The following is an 18,946-nucleotide window of genomic DNA, read 5'->3' as shown; positions in this document are numbered from 1 at the left end:
ACCTCTGCCTTCTATACTTATTTTACTAATCGTTCTTCATTCATTCTTTCCATGTGTCCAAACCATCCCAATACTCTTTCATCAACCCTATCTCCCAACTCCTTTTCCATCCTCACTCTCCTCACCTCCTTATTTCTCACTCTGTCCAGCCTAGTAACCCCTACCATACTTCTTACACATTTCATCTCAAACACATTTAAACTCCTCCTCTCTTATGTTCCATTTTTGTGAAAATAAATACCTTTATTCTGGAGTTGGCTTCTCCTAAATCTTGCTCTCCATTTTTTCTTCTCCTACCAATCACAACATCATCATCAGTATCCTCTGCAGTTTGAGGAACACTAGTTTCTGCCTCACTATAGGTATTTGAAGATCTCATTTGTAGCCTCAGTTGCTCCTCCTTTTCTCGTTCTTCCCTTATTCTTCTGATTCTTTCTCTTCTCTCGTCATTTTCTCTTTGAAATTGAAGCCTTTGTTTTTCCTTATCATCTTTTACTCTTTTATTGAGTTGAACATACTCTGCAATTATGCTGTCAATCAGCCACCTGCAATGAAATACATTATTTTAAAAAATATTACTTAACTACAACATACATCAAAACATTAGGAGTTCTTAATTGAATATAAATATTAGTAACTCATACTTTTGTAAACTCCAAATAAAAGCAAGTAGAAAGAGCAAACCTGAATCCATCTGCAATGGGCTTGTCAGGTTTGCCTTTGTTTGTGGTTATGGATGAACAAGTCTCTACACGTGTTGGACACTTGTATCTATTTACAATGCATTCCAGGTCTAGTTTTTCACACACATCAATTTCATCCATGGCCGCATCCACATCCTGCTTGTTTGCCAGTCTAGAAAGAAGTTATGATAATTAAAACAATGCAACCTTGTAAACCATCCATGTATAAATTATTTCCAATTTCCTTGTATTGCCTCCTAACTTTTTCAATATAATTTCCTCAGTCTCCGATTTAGAGCTCTAGAAAAACTGCTGTTCATCTTCTTCTGTCCATTTCTTGTTCGTATAGATCTGTTTCTATGTCAGGAGGAGGAAGAGAAGAACAGTGGCTAGCTGTCAGTTCTCCAAGAGAGAAAATGGGAAAATAACTAAGCTGAGGGAGAGAAATCTTACTTTGAGAGGAGCGCCAAGAAAGGGGAATTTGCACATATGTGGAATACCTATCAAGCAGGAAAGAAAAAAGTGCAAAAGATAGAAGTAAATGGAAAGTGATTATGAATTTATGAAGAAATGATACAGCCCAAAGAGTTATTCTTAACTGCCTCATTAATCATTTTCACTAGATACAGAGGTAGTTTGCTATTTGATGAAGTGGTGGGAGTGAATGAGCTCCAGCTGTCAGGCCCTACTGTGGATGAGCTGTGTCTTGGTGCAATGCCTTTGACTCAAGTAATATGATGGGCTTTTAGAATGCTGAGTTTAGCAACTTCAATCTGAGGGTAAATGTGCATTTGCTCACAGGCTTTTCTTGTGCAGTAAACATTCAGATTTTTTTAATTCACAGGGGTCTCCACCTAACCCCGCAAATGTGATGATTCTGTTACTTTATCTATTTACCAAGGGCTTCTTCCCCTTTTTAAGGGAGGTAGTGAAGTCAAGGGCACACACTCACTCCTATCTACCACCCTTGCTTCCCTCTCCTCTTAGCTCCTTGTGAATTAAGGATTTCTGTCTCCTGCCCATTGATGACCAAGTCAGAAGCAATGCAGCAAGACATAATACAGCCACAGCAAGGCCACTTCAGTTAATCAGTGACTCCCCCTCTCCATTCCCTCATGCAGAAAATTGAGATGATGGGGAGAAATCCCTTTGGGTTGCGTCACAATATCATTCACATACAGTTCTGTAACTTTACTTACAATAAAATTGGTTTGCCTGAAATTTGTTTATGAGACAACAGGTTGATAAGGACCTGTTTACATTCTTCTGCTCTTGATGGATCACTTGCATCAACAACAAAAATTACACCATGCACCTGAAAAGAAATAACCAATCCTATAAATCATGTAGTATATGGTTTATATTAAAAGAAAATTGGAAGAAAGTTCCTAAATACAGGAGTTCACACGACAATTGTCACCTCGAATTTCTCTGACTGGAAACCTGTAGCTCCACAGTAGCCCACAACTATTTGGTGCCTGGAGCAATAGCAAGGGGTAAACCAAGGCAAAGGTGGATGGACAGGGAAAATGAAGCCATATGGATATCCAGTCAGGATGTCAAAGATGCAAAAATGCACAGATAACAGTGAACTGGAGAATGTTCTAAACAAAGGTGATGAAATGTTCAATGAGAAGGGTGACCAGGGATGAACTAATTTTGCTATGGAAGAAAAATGTGTGCAATTTTCATCATAAAAGCTGAGACTGAAAGAAATGAGTGTGATGAGAGGTTAGGGAGTGAGAATGTTCTTTTTCCATGCCTAAGCACTTTGCCTTGTGGGCAACAATGTATTAGTTCAAATAAAGTGCCATTAGTACAATAATGGTTGCTAGTTTTCACTGTAAATAGGATGTAATAAGTAATGTTAAAATATGGTAACTTTTAGTAGTGATGTGTATAAATGACAAAGCATGGAAAAGGCAGGGAGAAAAGAAGCAATGAGGAGAGTAACAGGGTGAAAGGTATGAAAAATGACTAATGAAAAAGAGGAGGCAGATATTGTGTTTGAAATTATGTTGAGAGAGTAGAGTTGTATATTGCATATCAGATGCTAATGCCTGATTTACAAAACAAAATCTTGGAAAATCATTTACCTCAGACTGGCTCTCTCAAAGTGAGAGTCAACTGCACATGAAAACTACTTTTATTTGTATAAAACAGGCAATCTAAAAGTGCAATAAATTAACAATAAATCTATTAGCAAAGCACACTGCAAGTTCCAATTTTTTTTGTAAAATTATACATAAATACATTACAATAGCACCAAAGTCAAGTGAGAATGGAAAAACAAATATGATATCTCTCACACTCAATTAATATTAATGCAAAATGCTCTTATATTTTACCTAAATGGAAGTAAAAGGCAGATATTAAAGTTATACCTACTATACTAGTGATGGCAAGCACAACAAACCCTAGGAGCAGTTTTGTATAATCATGAACTTGACCTTTGAAGGTCAATGGCCTTTATTCTAAGTGAAAACACATATGTGATTTCCTCTATGCTGATTATAGTAAATAGTTCTCTATCTGTACCTGTTCTCAAGGTAAGGTCCTCTAAAAATCAGTGATCTTCAATTTGATCTTTCAATGTCGCTCAAGGTCAAATGACAAACTTCTTACTATTGTAATGTATAGGATTATATGTAAATGAAAAATAGGATGTGGATAATTTTGGTCTTTGAGGTAAATGAGACAGTTCTTAACCCCTTCCATACGGTGCCGCATACGTAGGCGTCATGAGGAGCAAGTGGATATGCGAGGCTGCCATATCGGCGTCTTGATTATATTTATTGTAGTTGCCCCTCCGTAATGACATACTCTCTAAACTGTCTGTAATCACATTTTCTATGGTTATCAAAATTCACGGGTGAAAGAGAGAACGATCGATATAAGTGGTGACTATATTTTATGATGCGAGTATTATTATTACGACACGTACGGCTGGCATCGGCTGCTGCCCGCGAGATTTAAGGCCCGTACTGAAGAGGTTAAGGAACTTATTGTCAAAAAAATATTTTCACATAATTGATCCCAAAATTTAACATGGTCATATTGAGAAATTTCATATTAACTGATTTGGCTATTTTGTTGTAATATTGCAAAAAAAAAAAAAATAATAATAATAATAATAATAAATAAATAAATAAAATAAAAATAAATAAATAAATTAAATAACTCCAACAACAGTGAAAGCAATACTAAATAGAGAACCTCAGCAAAGTAATTCTTCCAGACTGGCCTGATTCGGACACCACCACCAAGGTCATATATGGTGATACTACAGCCTCGATACTCAAGCTCTTCAGGAGCAAAGCCTATTGTAGGAGCAACATCTTCAACAGGATCTGTAATATACAAGATTACAAATAACACAAATACTGTAAAAAATATCTCATTACTATAGTTAGCATAAATTATACACTAACCCAATACTGTACAAAAATACACAGGTATGATAAGCAATGCAGCCACCCCCTTATATCTATTTATATACCAATGTAAGAAAACTCCAGAATGATGAAAAAACAAAATTAATCTATTTACTTAGATATAATCTAGAAGTAAATTAGTAAAATTTGGGTTTGAAAATACTGTTATGTGCTTATCCTTTAATAGAGTAGTTTGCAAATGCTGTAATGTGATACCTGTTACACAGGTATTACATCTTACCTCCAACAATGCCTTTGGCCGCTGTTGTCTTTCCTGCATTGTCCAGCCCAACCAGGAGGAGGGTTACATCGCTGTAAGATTTGAGGTGATGATATATTTTGTAACAATTAAATTTGAAAGGATGGGTGTTTCCATCCTTTCAAATATAGACCTTACATAATAAAACAATATGAACATACCAATGACATTTTTAGAGCTAATACATCAATTATTGAAAGATGAGTCTCTTTTAAAATCAACATATTACTACAAAATCTATTCAAATATTCTGTAATAGCAGCTACAATACAATATTTCATAATCAAGTGCTTAGAAAATTTACAAAATATCTAAAACTACAGACTAACAAATCATTAAAATATTCTAATAGCAAATTTATTAAGCAACTACTGCACTAATATCCATAAACATTATACTGTATAGAATTAGTGTGACAAAAAATAAACAAATACTATAAAAAAAAAAAATTGTAGCAGTCCTATAAAAATATGGTCAAATATATATACACCCATACATATGCAAGTTAACATATATCATAGGGAAGCAAATATTTGTACTAAGTGAACACTTAACTACATTGGAAATATTACATCACAATGGCAACAGACCAACCACACATTTGCTGCATGTTCTTCACAACCCACATGAAATAAATGCAGTTTTTGTGAAATAACATTGTATCATTGTAGAAAGTCCTCTTCATCAGTGGGTGAAACAAAGTAAACATGTGTACCCTCTTGCATTTTCATTATCTAACCTTTTGTGAGTAGTTCAACATAAATATGGGGGCTAGGTGGTACATAATTAGAATATTTCAAATGTGATAGATTAGTGAATTGAAATATGAAATACCTGAGGTACTTTAATAGGCAGTAGGAGCCCTACATTTCAAAAGTATTTTAATAAAAATGGGAAAAAAGTCATACTTGTTGTTCAGCAAGTTTTGAACATTTGAATAAAACTAAAATATTTCATACCATCATTTCTTCTGCTGTAACTATAAACTCTGAACACAAAATTGAAGTCCATATAAATTAAGATATTATTCCTAAAACAGTGATTACCTTCAACTCACCAAAACACTTCTTGGTATAATTAAAAATATTCATCATTCATATGAGTAGCTCTGAGGGAGAAGAATATAAGTACCACCACCAGCCAAAACCCAACTTTGTGCTCAAAAGTTTCCTCGTCACTTGCTGGGAGTTGGATTCTTCTCCCTTTGTGCTGTGCAATGAGCTCTTCTTCTGGTTTAATTACAATAAAAGGCTTCAGAACCATCATCAACAATTACACTGAGGTCCAACTTGTGAAGGGTAGAATAACTTATTCCTGTGTCACATTTACTGCCCCCTTTCCACCCCTTTATGATATGCCCCATCTAACTCACAGAAGAGAAGCTCAGTGACTTCAGGAGCTTATTGCCCCTCATGTCCAAAGGCATGAAGGCTTTTCATGTGGGTATTCAGGCTGGTAGGGTCAAGAATGACATTGCATCATCTGACAAGGATGGCAAGTTGCTTGATTATTACAACTAATCTGAAAAAATTTCATACCACTGGAAAGTTCATGCTTCACGGATTATTCTAGTACATCTAGAAATGATTTTGTTGGTTCTTGACAAATTAGAAACTTTGCAACAGTATTTTTTATGGCATTTGGATTCTCCTCTCTTGGTGCTACTCACATATTTGCAAAAGTTATGATATTTATTACTGGTGAAGATAACTGTTGCCTCAAGTTTCACTGATTGGCTCTCCAATAGATATCTCTAGGAAGAAATGAACTGTTGCTTGCATTCTAAGAGTGTAGGTCCGCTTCTATAGCACCAGCTAACAGAAGGACGAGGAGCAGGAGGAGATGGAAGTGGTGAAGGGGGGAGGAGGAGGAGGAGGAGGAGGAAAAGGAGGAGAGGAGAAGTCACTGTTTCTACACTTTCCTTATGTGAAAATGTAGGGAGAAAATTGTCCAGGTTAATAGAAATCTTGGACTCATGTCACCAAACAAGTGCCAGCCCCTGTGAGCTGTGGGTCTCCTGCAAGAGAGACCTGAGGCAATGGATTGACTGATTGATCTATCTCACAAGACCACCATTGTTCTCTTTACTGTTACAAAAAAATGTTGACTTAATGTAAGACAGGGTCCACAAGAGTTTGGTTTAAACAAAAATCAGCAGCAGCAGATGCTGCTACATCACATTATCCAGTTTGGTTGATAAATTTGTACATTCAACCTGTACTTGCACTGAACTTACTACCCTTGATAAATTTTCCTCTCTTTAAGTAGCTGGGACAGTATTTTGAGGGCTGGGGTTTGTAGCACTAAGCCTGTGAGGGGAAGTTTCCTATGTTTCTTACCTTCCACCCATAACCTTAGGGCATTTTCTGTATCACTATACATGCATGCCTTTAAGTGGAATTCTTTCCCTAAAATATCTACTGGAGCATTGGCTGCTCTAATTTCCTTCTTCATAAAGTGGGTAGAGTTCTCCAATACTCTAACCTGCTGCCCTATACTCAATACACCATTTCCATTCTTCAGAGAATCTAGCACTAAAATATTCCATTCTGCTGTAACATTCTGCCTTGATTTCTACCCAGGGGTAGATACCGATGTAGTAGACTGCTTCTTCACCACCACAGCAATGGTTAGTATACACATGGCTGGAGAGATCTGCACAACTTCAATAGATCCCTCCACTCAAGCATCAGTGCACAAAATGAGATATAACAATAGACAACCAATTGTGGCCTGGTAGGCATGTTTGTGTTTATGTTTGGTGGAGAAAAGTACAACTGTAAGCACAGGAAAATGAGTGCTAAATTTAACTTACATAAAATTAGAATGCCTCACATTAAATTCATATTGTGGTCTACAATGTACATGTTTAATCAATAATACACAATTGACAGGAAGAAATCCCATCAAGCCACATAATTTCCTCATCTATTCACAACCACTCTCTACTCGTACCTATCTCTTGCCCTCTCCTTTCCCTACTCGACAGACATTCCTCTTGTATCCAATACCCTTTTCTCTGTCCATCCACCACATCATATTCTTCCCCTCCAGTTCCTACCATACAGATCTACTTTCCACTCGTCTCTCTTCACTTATTCTTTTCACATGTCAAACCATCCCAGTATCCTTTGATCTGCCCTATCTGCCAGTGCTCGATCCACTCTTATTCTCTGCCTCACCTTGACATTTCTTACTCTATCCATCCTCATAACCCCCACTATACTTCCTACTATTCATCTCAAATACATTTAAATACATTTCCTTCATATTCCAAGTCTGTTCTATACAGTGTCATGGGTAGAATCACTCTATATACAGTCTTTTCTTTGTGTTCATCCCTAGACATCTATTTCTCATGACACTTTTCATTCCCCAAAACATTTACTTGCTCCCCTTACTCAAAAAAATCACCTCCACTCCTCCATTCCCTGCTATATGAGATCCTAGGTATATACAAGCTCCCCACTTCCTCTAGCCTCTTTAACTTTAAACTCCTGTCCTATCCACTGCCACCCTCAACCCTTGTACATCTCATCACATGCATATATGCTGGGACCAATGACAAGTTCCTGCAAGTGGTGGTCCTGCAAGAGATGGATAAGAGAGTCATCTCTCTGATGCCCATCTTCATAACTTATCAACACCCTCCTCTCCATCTAGAGGTGCACCCCAGAGGGGCTGACACTTGATCTCTGAACCAAGCCTAAAATCTCTCTCTGCCAACTTCATTTGTATTTCTTCAACTTTTTCACACACGAGATTGACAATCAGTGACTGCTCCCTTCCTCCAACTACTACAAGCTGATGACATAGAAACTGTCCAACACTGATGCAACAGATACCAGTCTAATGTTTCTTCTTAGAGAGATCTGTGGAAGGGCATAAGGATCATTGCCAGCTGCTGTGGGGCTCTGGGTTTCCAGTCAGTGAAACTTGAGGCAACAATTATTATCATATATCAGTTCACAAAAAATATTTCACTAGTATTATTGTGCGCTCTTCACAAATGAAGAAAGGATTTTCTGTGTGATTGCACTATACTGTGCTCTGCAGTATACTGGATGGGGAAAAGTGTAATTGTGATTCCACTACAATGTGCTTCAGTGGATACTATTCCCCAAAAATTGATTGGTGGAGAAATATTGTGCTATGAATGGGAGTGGTGAATACTGTAACATAAGTACAGAGCCTTGTGTTCACTGTGCTGTACAGGATTGAATAATACATGGTTTGCTGTACACAAGAGACTCATCTTGATTCACAAAGAAAAAATAAAACTTTTGTACAATTTTTAGGTAATTATCAGCAGCTAATATCTACATTAGATAAGCAATAGGAGAATAAGTCTATATTTCCTATTGAAAAGATAATGGCTGTTGGCTTATGTAAATTGATACCTCATGCAGCTTTATGCACTAATTGCTACAATCACAGTATTGGAATCTCTTCATTTTAAAATAAATGTTGATAATACAAAACAATGTTACTGTTTTAATTTGATAAAATCAAACATTCAAACACAGCTCTGATGTTAATTACTGATTAGTAGCAACAATGACTATATAGCAGAAATAAAAATTAAATTATTTCTATCACATCATTCTTGTTCATCTTCACTGTACTTGAAATGTATTAAAAAGTATGAGAGGTTCCAATCTGTGTAAATGGAAGCTTTGCTTTTGGGCCTAAAATGTAATTTTGACCATGCCTTCTTGTTACCAACTAACCCATGACAGTATCCCATATCCTCGTAGCTAGTTGTAATAAGTAATAAAAATTAGCTATATCAACTGCAATCATAAAAGCTGTTATTAACGAAATTCATTAACATCTATAAAAGTGACACTGAAATGTTTCATATATATCACATAAAGTATGGACGACATAAAGATCTGTAAGGTGTAACCAGACCACTAATAGATACAGTACGTTTCATCTATAGTAGCAGTGGGCAGTGATTTCACAATTAATACGGAAGTTGTAATTTTTATCTTCACAGAAATGTCCACAGATCTAGTTTCAGTTATGATTGATAACAAGACAACTTAACAGATAGAAATGGATGAATCAGTTACCAATCAGTAAACTCTGTTATTGTTCATGATGGAAAAGATATATAAGGAAATCATAAAAGTATTGTTTTATAATACTATGCAAGTTTGGCCATTATGTAAAACCCAACACCCAGAGGCATAAAACACCTTCTCTTTGACAAATTAACTAAATAGGTGAGATATTGCTAGTGTTATCTTTTATATACTTTTGCAGGATAATTGCATTACCTTCCTTCTAATCATTCACTAACACACACATACAATATATATATATATATATATATATATATATATATATACACATGTATATACATACACACACACACAGCCTGAAATTGTGGATAGAGTTGATTAAAAGACACCATTTGGGAAGAGTGACCACATATTAATAGAGGATGAACTAAAGGAGGAAATATATATGGAGAGAAATGAGAAATACAGAAAAGGAAGACTGATGTACAACAAAACGGACTTTGGGAAACTTAAGAAATTCTTTCAAAATGCAAATTGGGAAAAATTCTACAATGAAGAGACACAAGTGGAAGAGAAATGGATGATTTTGATGGAAATTTATAATGAAGGAGTGGATAAATATGTACCAAGACAGAAACAGGAAAAGGTATATATTAAGTGCTGGTTGAACAGAAGATGCAGTGAGGGGAAAGATAGAAGAGACAAAGCCTGGAAAATTGGAAAAGATTAAAAAAAAAAAAAAAAACTGGAAAATGGCAAATATATATCAACCATAGAAATGAATATGTAAAAGTGCACAGAGAGGAAAAAAGAAACTATGAATGACATAGAAAAATGTAAAGATCGACCCAAACTATTTTATAGATGTGTGAATGGTAAATTTAAATATAAACAGGAAATGGTGAAAGTACACCACAGAAATATAGAATATACAGAAGATTAAGAAATGGCTGAAGTCATGAACAATCACTTCAAGTCGGTTTTCACTAGAGAAAAATCACAGCATTGAGGCGAAGGAAGTGAAGTGCAATCCCCCCAATGAGGGAAATAACACTAACACAAAAAGAAATAATGGATCAATTGACAAACCTTGATGTCAGGAAATCACAGCCCAGACGGAAATACAAATTGGATACTAAAAGAATGTAGAGAAGAATTAATGGACAAAATATATAACATAATAAGTTGCTCACTCAAAGAAGGAAAAATACCAAAGGACTGGAAAAATGCCAATATTGTACCAATATACAAAGGAGGACACATAGAAGAACCAACAAATTACAGACCGGTCTCCCTTACAAACACTGTAGCCAAAATTTATTAAAAAATTGTCAAGAATAGATGGATAAAACACCTGCAAGAAAATCTAATAAACCCGAGACAATTTGGATTCAGACAGGAAAGATCATTTGCCACAAACTTAATCTGTTTCTACTTAAGACTAATAGATATAATACAAGAAAGGGATGGATGGACTGATTGTGCTTTCCTAGACTTACAAAAAGCCTTCAACAAAGTACCACACAAAAAATTATTTAAAAAAAAAAAAAAAAAAAAAAAAAAAAAAAAAAATGAAAATATAGTAGGGATACAAGGTAAATTACTAAACTGGATGGAGGATTTCTGCATGGCAGAAAAATGAGAGTAGTGCTCAAAGAAAAGATTTCAGTTTGGGAGGAGGTGATTAGTAGAGTTCCACATGGATCAGTATTAGCTCCAATAATATTCAATATTTTTGTGAATGACATGGATGAAGATGTGGAATGTTACATGAGCTTCTTTGCAGATGATGCTAAATTGCTGAGGAAAGTGAATACTGAAACGGATTGTGAATCACTACAGAGAGACCTGAACAAGGTTTGGAAATGGAGTCAGAAGTGGGAAGTAGACTTCAACATTAAGAAATGTAGCATAATGGAGTTCAGAAAACGTAAAAAAAGAATATCAGGACAATATAAAATTGGAACAAAGGAAGTAAAGAAAGTGGGATCTGAAAAAGATCTGGGAGTAATTATCACAAATGACATGTCCCCTGATAAACAGATAAACAAAATTGTCAGAGAATCTTACAACTTGCTAAGATCAATAAAGGTGGCTTTTACCTATTTAGATGAAGAAATGGTTGAAAAAAAAAACACTAGTTACACTAATAAGGCCTATACTGGAGTATGCTGCTATACTATAGTCACCCAGTACCAAAAAGAATATAAAGAAAATTGAAAGAATCCAGAGAGCAGCCACGAAAATGGCCCCAACACTTTCAAACCTGTCATATAAGGAGAGACTGTCTAAATTGAAATTACTGACTTTGGAACAAAGAAGAGAAAGAGGTGACCTGCTGACCATCTACAGAACCATGAAAGACACAGAAGTCCTTGATAGCGAGGACTTACTAAATTGGGATAAGAGAAATACAAGGGGACATGAAAAGAAATTCAAAAAGCAGTTAAAGAAGAGACCTGGAAAAAAGTTTTCCACACAGAGTGGTGGATATCTGGAACAAACTGGACAAAACAATAGTGTGTGCAAAAACTATACACGAACTTAAGAGCAAACTAGACACTGCATGATACAAAGATGGAAAACCACGAGCATAGCTCCCCTTCCTGTAAGATAAAACTAGATAAATACTAGGTAAATACACACACACACGTCAGTTGGAGTGGTAGCGAAGTCTGGACTCTAGTGATATCATCAAATTCCGAGGATCACAACGACAAGGAAGTACCTGTGTTGTATTAATAGGAAAGGGGAAAGCTCGTGGTGTAGTCAGAAGGTGAAGAAAAAGGAGAAGGGGAGGGATTACTGAAGAAAATGGAAGGAAATGAGGAAGGGGAAGATAGAGCCCATGAACTCAGACAGTATGTAAACAAGAGACAGCCTGACGATAATGGTGAAGGCGATGTGATTAGTAAAAATTAGAAATATAGATAAGAGCATAGCAATGGAAGGTGAAGATAACTATTTCCATGGATTTAATGAGGGAGGAAATGACAACCTCCCCTGACTAGTAAATCTAGAGGAAAAACTAAAAGAAATGAATGAAAATTGGGAAGCTAAGTTTACCTAAATAAAGTTAATTACTGAAAGAGTTGATAAGCTGGAAGAACTAAAGAAGGGGAATCAAAACCTAACTAAAGAAATGTAGAATTAAAAAGAAGACAGTTAAGAGAAGTAAAGGATGAGAATGAGGAATTGAAGAGGAGTAATAAAGAGAATAAAGAGCCCATAGCAAAAGAGGTAAGTGGTTGGAAAAAAGTACAAGAGAACAACAAAATGGAATTTAGAGGTATAATGGAACAGCAGATGAAAGAACAAACTAAGGACATAGTTATTAAAGTGATGAGGGAGAAGGAGAACATAGTAAGAGACTTAGCAGATAAAAAGAAATGTATAATTATATTAGGGATGGAAGAGAAGTATAATCTTTGATAAGACCAAGATTGGAATATGCAGCGACGACTTGGTCACCAAGTAGAAAAAACGTATAACAAAACTTGAAAGAATACAAAGAGCAATTACAAAATTGGCACCAACACTCAGAACTATCATATGAAGAGAGACTAGCAAAACTTGAGAGAGAGAGGAGACTTGATAACTATTTATAGAATCATGAAAGGCATAGAAACTATTGATAGAGAGGATCTAATAAAATGGGATAGTAGAAATACAAGAGGACACAGAAAGAAAATCAAGACAGTTATAGAAGAGATCTGAAAAAGAACAGCTTTCCCCACAGAGTAATAGACATTTGGAACAAGTTAGATGAGAAAGTGGTGTGTGCAAAAACAATACATGAATTTAAAAACTGTCTAGATAAAATGAGATATGAAAATGGGACACCACGAGCATAGCTCCCCTTCTCATAAAATACAACTAGGTAATATATATATATATATATATATCTTTTCAACCACAAATCACTTTTAATTCCATGCCATCGCAGTCAAGACTGAGAACAGCTCGAAGGAGGCATATGTTGGAAATTGAAACGTTGTCAAGTCGAGGACTCGAACTCAGCTCACCCGTGACAAAGCAACAATGACTTAGCCCAATACGCTATTGATAGCGTATTTGGCTAAGTCACTGCCGCTTTGTCATGGGTGAGCTGAGTTCGAGTCCTCGGCTCAACCACATTTCGATTTCCAACATATGCCTCCTTCAAGCTATTCTCAGTCTCGACTGCGATGGCATGGAATTAAAAGTGATTTGTGGTTGAAAAGATATTAATCTGTTCACTGGGAACCATTCAGTGTATGTATATATACATATATATATATATATATATATATATATAAATATATATATATATACATACACACATATATATATACATATACAGGGTGACACAGTAAAACAGGAAATTCTGAAATGTGTAGTGGCAGCCATGTACAGTTGGCAGCACTGCGGAACATGGACCTTGAGCTGTAAACACTCTCACCATTTAATAATCATGGAGCAATGGAATGGTCAACAGTGTGCTTTTGTCATAAAAATGTTTAAGAAAAACAATGATAGTTTGGAAGGTGTGCAGAGGGAGTTACGGTGTTTTTTCAACTCAAGACGTCATGGTTGGGTTCCCTCAAAACACGCAATAAAAACTTGGATTATAAACCATGAAGAGACTGGATCTGCACTAAAAAAGAAACCGAAAGGATGACTGAGAAGTGCTCGTACTCCACAGAATATCAAAGCTGCATGTATTTCAGTCTTATGGAGCCCACGGTGTTCAGTTTGTAAGCAAGCAGCTGGGGTCAGTGTGTTCCGAGAGAGCATTTGCCGAATTCTCCATTTTTATTTAAAATTTTATCCGTACAAGCTGCAGATCAAGCAGCAATTGAAGGAGAATGATCACCAGTTGTGATTACAATTCTGTCAGCAAATTATGACAAACATAATTAAGAACAATGAATTTCTGGACAAGCTGTGGATGTCAGATGAGGCCCATTTTCATCTCACAGGTTACATGAATAAGCAGAACTATTGTTACTAGGCAGATAGCAAGCCTAAAGAAGTTCATGAATGCCCTTTACATGTCAGCAAGGTAACAGCATGGTGTGCAGTTTTGTCACACGGGGTCATTGGACCTAACATTTTTAAAAATGAACAGGAGTACAGTGAATGTCACTTCAGATTGGTATGTTGAAATGTTGCAGTCTTTTGTTGCACCTGCATTGAATAATTTTCCAATTCACAAAACCTGGTTTCAACAGGATGGTTTGTGATTTTTTCTTGCGGAGCTACCTGAGGAGTCGGGTCTACAAGACTCGGTCAAGGGCAATAGACGAACTAAAACAAAGAATTCAAGCCAAAATTCATGATATCCCAGCTGAGATGTTGCAACAAACAATGGGAAACCTCAACAGCAGATTGGAAGAATGGATATGTACAGGAGGATGCCATCTATAAGACATAGTTTTCAAACACTGATAATTTGGATTAATGTTTCATAAAGGCAAGGTATAGTGGTTCAACTGCTGTCAATAATATATTTTTGTTGGATTTCTTCTATTTTCATTGGATTTTTCAAAAGTTCCTGTTTTTCTGTGTCACCTTATATATATATATATATATATATATATATAAATTTGATGGGAGACTTTATGAAAGATTGAGGGAAGAGAAGAATTCTGATGTAAGACACTGTTATACATAGCAATGAATGATATAATGACCCAGTGGGTGAAGGAACCAACAAGATATAGAGGAAAATATATATCTGCATAACTGGATTTAATCTTGTAAAGAACCTGAAGTGATTGAAATAATGAATTACTAGTGCCCAATAGAAAAGAGTGATTATGTGGTCCTTAAGTTTATGTTGAAAGAGGGGACGATGATTAGACCTAATTTACAAACAAAGTAGATAAAACTATGCAAAGGCTAACTTTGCTGAACTGGAAAAAACAATGAAAATTGGATTGGGGTAAATTAATTCAAACTAAATAGAAAAAATAGAATATCTTTATGAAAATTTACAATATAATACTGGAAAAGTATATTCTAAGGATGAGTGGGAGAAAGTGCAAGAAAACAATTGGTTTAATAAAAGATGTACATTGTTAAAAGGAAAAAGAGACAAGGCATGGGACTGGCAGCAAAAAAGTACTAATGAAACAAAATTATTATATAAGAATAAGAAGAGAAGAGGAAAAAACTTTGAGAAGGATGTGGTTGATAATTGCAAGGATCAACCTATGCTGTTCTTCTGATTTGTGAATGGTAAGCTCAAGCAAAGAGAGTATGTAAACTCTCATCTAGATATAAATCCTCTCTAATCAGTGATTACAATTGTTCCATGGTTACAATTTTGGTAACTCTAACTTTTTCAAGTATAACCTAACTATATGAGATCACCTAATAGCCCTAGTACTTATATAGATTTACTTAACTCAATGTTAAAGGACTTAAACTCTTCACATCATCTTCAATTTTTTTGCTTTAAATGTTAACAGGGGATACATAGCCCTCCCAATGGGTATATGATCAACTACCCTAGTTTTTTAAATTACATTCCACATTTAGCAATGCCTATTGTTGGGGTAGCTAATCAGATGAGTTAATCTGGTGATTATCCCATTCTAACCGTAACACAATCAAGAAAATACCATTTAACATTTTTTTTTACCAAAAGCCTGTTGCTATGGGAAAATAGTATTGTGTGCCAATCACCATAAGATGAAAATGGTCATGTATCGACATAATGCAGCCATACTGTGATTCAAGACCTTTATAAAAAAAAAAAAATTAGAGTCAAAAGTACATGAACTCACTGAATAGTAAATTCTGAAATTATGTATGATGCACCTTGATAACTGAAATTAAGTATGATGCACCTTGATATTTGAAATTATATTTGATGCATCTTAGAAAACATACTTTGCATTCAATAACCAGTCAAGCATTATTCATTATAGTATTATATCAGCAATTGCCAATGCTTCTATCCTTGGGAACAATGTCATACCAAAGAGGTGGAGCCAAAATCATAGAGATGGTACAGGAGAGATAGGGTAGCAGAATGAATTGAAGGGATCGTAGAAGTTAAAAATGATCATCATTCTTTTTCTGAGAGGGGAATTGTCTCTAATTATAAAGGAATGTTGAGTGACTTGGTCCATAGGAATGTCACTGCATAAAACTTGCAGTCAATACTTTATTATGTTTTTTATATACGGACCAGTCTATTACTATGAAGTATATTTCGCCATTTGATAAACTACTAACAATAATTGGTTTAGCATGCCACGAAAATAACAAAGTATCTAATTGTATCTTATTCATTCAAATTAATATCACAAGGTATAAGAACTATCCGCTATGAAATTAAAGATCACAAAATCAAGTTTGAGTTGATCAATCAGAAAAAAAATCTGAAAAGGTTACATGTGTCATTTCGTTTACAACGCTATCAAAACTCATTAATTGATACCAAATGAACTAAAATTACATTTCACATACCTTTTCTCCTTCTTTAAGCCCAGTAAGACCAGACAGTTGCCCATAATCAAATATCGTTACCGCATCCTCTCCTTTCCTGTTTTGTTTATTGGTATTCCAAGTTCTGTTGTGATGGGCAACGCGAACTGTCGTATAAAGTTTATACTATCGTACTTCAGGAATGTTCTCACCTTGAATCCGTCCTTGAGTATCTTTCGCGTCCGTAAATACTTTGTAAATATACATAATTTTATTCATCAGAATATTTAGGTCTACACCTTGTTATTTCCTGAGATTCAGCTGACTTGGACTTTTCATTTCGAAACCCCACTTTTGCGAAGCTTCATTACAGTGACGGCTTTTCAACTTTGTTCCAATTAACACCAAACAATGTTATTCATTTGAGGACAGGACACCATACTGAAATTATCAACATAACTTTTAATTATCATGACATCCTGTATACATTTTGTCGTGGCTAACGATATACGATCTTCTTTACATCATCTCGAGTTCAAGCATTAGGCAATCTCAGGAATTTCGCCACGATAACTCAATATTATTTGGAATGACGTTAAAAAGTTTTATTCAGTTAAAGGCAAGGAGTAGGAGATTATTACCTTCTTTCTCTTTCCCTTCCAATATCTGCAAGTGATGGTGATCAGAACCCAGTCAAAGGAAATGAATAAAAAAAGGAAGCCAAGACATATTTCACATCCAGAGGAGTACAAATTGAGAGTCGAATTGTTATAAATGTCGAGATTTGAGCCGTTGCGGAAGAAGTCAAAGCAGCCAATCGAATGCTCTCAGGAGGATAAGACATTATTCCATTCGATTTCAGGAGAAGAAGGAAAAGGAGGATGAGGAGCTTACGCTAGGAGGCCATCACGTAAAGGAAGAATAACATCACCTGGCGTTAGCCAGCACAGAATATACAAGTACTCGTCGTCAGATAAAAAAAAAGTATTCAAACTATGTTTCCTCCTACTGCCACCAACGGGGAACTACGGGCATAAATGAAATCGCCAGCCGACACGGAAGGTACAACATTTGTTTCAGCCATCGAGTTTCTTTCCATCTGTCCAACGGCTCCTCTGCCCTTCCACATTATCCTTACTCCTCTTCCTCCTCTTTCCTTCGTCATCTCCCCCTATGTCCCAACCCCCTTTCGTCTAGTTCCGTGTCACCTTCTTCGCCACTTTATTCTTCCTTCCCTTACTCTTCCCCCATTCCACTTCTTCCCCTCCTCATCACTCAATCCCCCTTGTCCTTTTCCTCTTCCCCTCTCTCCTTCCCGTTTTCCCCCTTTATTGGCCACCCCTCCTCCCCAACCTCCTTCTCTGGTGCTCGCTGTCTTCCATCTGTAATCATGTAATCATGTCCCTAAATTTATTTTTGTTTATTCTCTTCCTTCTTTTCCTCCTTCTCTGCTTCCTTCCTTATATTCCCTTTCTCTCCTTATTTTTGTTCTTTTTTCCTCCATTTTTGTATATCTTCTTCCTTTTCTTACTGTCTCCCTCTTTTCATTTCTCCTGTCTTTTACCTTTGTTTATTTTCATCTTTTTCTTTCGACGCCTCCACTACACAACGACCTGTAGCAAATACAATGGAAACAACACAATGAATGAATAATAAATACATACATCGAAAGGTAAATAAATAAATAGATAAGTGAATAAATAAACGAATAGATAAATGAATGAACAAATAAATAAACAGTGAAATGGATAATTATAATTTTACACCAGGAGGCGTCTAGCTAGCTCAGCTTCATAGGTGCTTCGATCGATCATTAATCCCATCAGGCAGACGTCTCGCTCCAAAAGTTTTATGCATTCGTTATATTAGAGCCTTTATTGATATCCCTAACGGACCAGTCGCTTGTCATTCATTCTTATGACTAGAGGCCAATTTCCATTCAAATAAGTATGATGATAATTTTTCTTGATTTATGTTATCCCTGTTTTCTACAACTCTCAATGAATATTTCCCCTATCTCTCTCTTCAACGCAATATTATCCCTAAGGATAGAAATATTGGTTATTTCTAATGAAATACTAACACAGCTCAGACAAGGCCATTGTGGCTTTGCAATAGTCC

At 35.8% G+C, this 18,946-nt stretch overlaps 1 protein-coding gene across 2 annotated transcripts in view; it reads right to left on the bottom strand.

Moving 5' to 3' along the window:
• Window positions 1–16,965, bottom strand: part of LOC143021723 (uncharacterized) — a 32,398-nt gene extending 15,433 nt beyond the window's left edge. For both annotated transcript variants that reach the window (XM_076179400.1, XM_076179401.1), the window contains exons 1-6: window positions 16,868–16,965; window positions 4,359–4,429; window positions 3,900–4,033; window positions 1,883–1,998; window positions 685–855; window positions 242–545 (exon numbers count right to left, since the gene is read on the bottom strand). In XM_076179400.1, the coding sequence (XP_076035515.1) occupies window positions 242–545; window positions 685–855; window positions 1,883–1,998; window positions 3,900–4,033; window positions 4,359–4,429; window positions 16,868–16,911 (840 nt within the window). In that variant the 5' untranslated portion in view covers window positions 16,912–16,965. The remainder of the gene's footprint in view (window positions 1–241; window positions 546–684; window positions 856–1,882; window positions 1,999–3,899; window positions 4,034–4,358; window positions 4,430–16,867) is intronic.
• Window positions 16,966–18,946: the final 1,981 nt, after the last annotated feature.

This window comes from Oratosquilla oratoria, chromosome 42, assembly GCF_046742065.1.
Source record: "Oratosquilla oratoria isolate Oo_2021 chromosome 42, ASM4674206v1, whole genome shotgun sequence".
In the NCBI taxonomy this organism is placed as follows: domain Eukaryota; kingdom Metazoa; phylum Arthropoda; class Malacostraca; order Stomatopoda; family Squillidae; genus Oratosquilla; species Oratosquilla oratoria.
The sequence above is the reverse complement of the archived record's forward strand: the minus strand, read 5'-3'. Positions and strand labels throughout refer to the sequence as shown.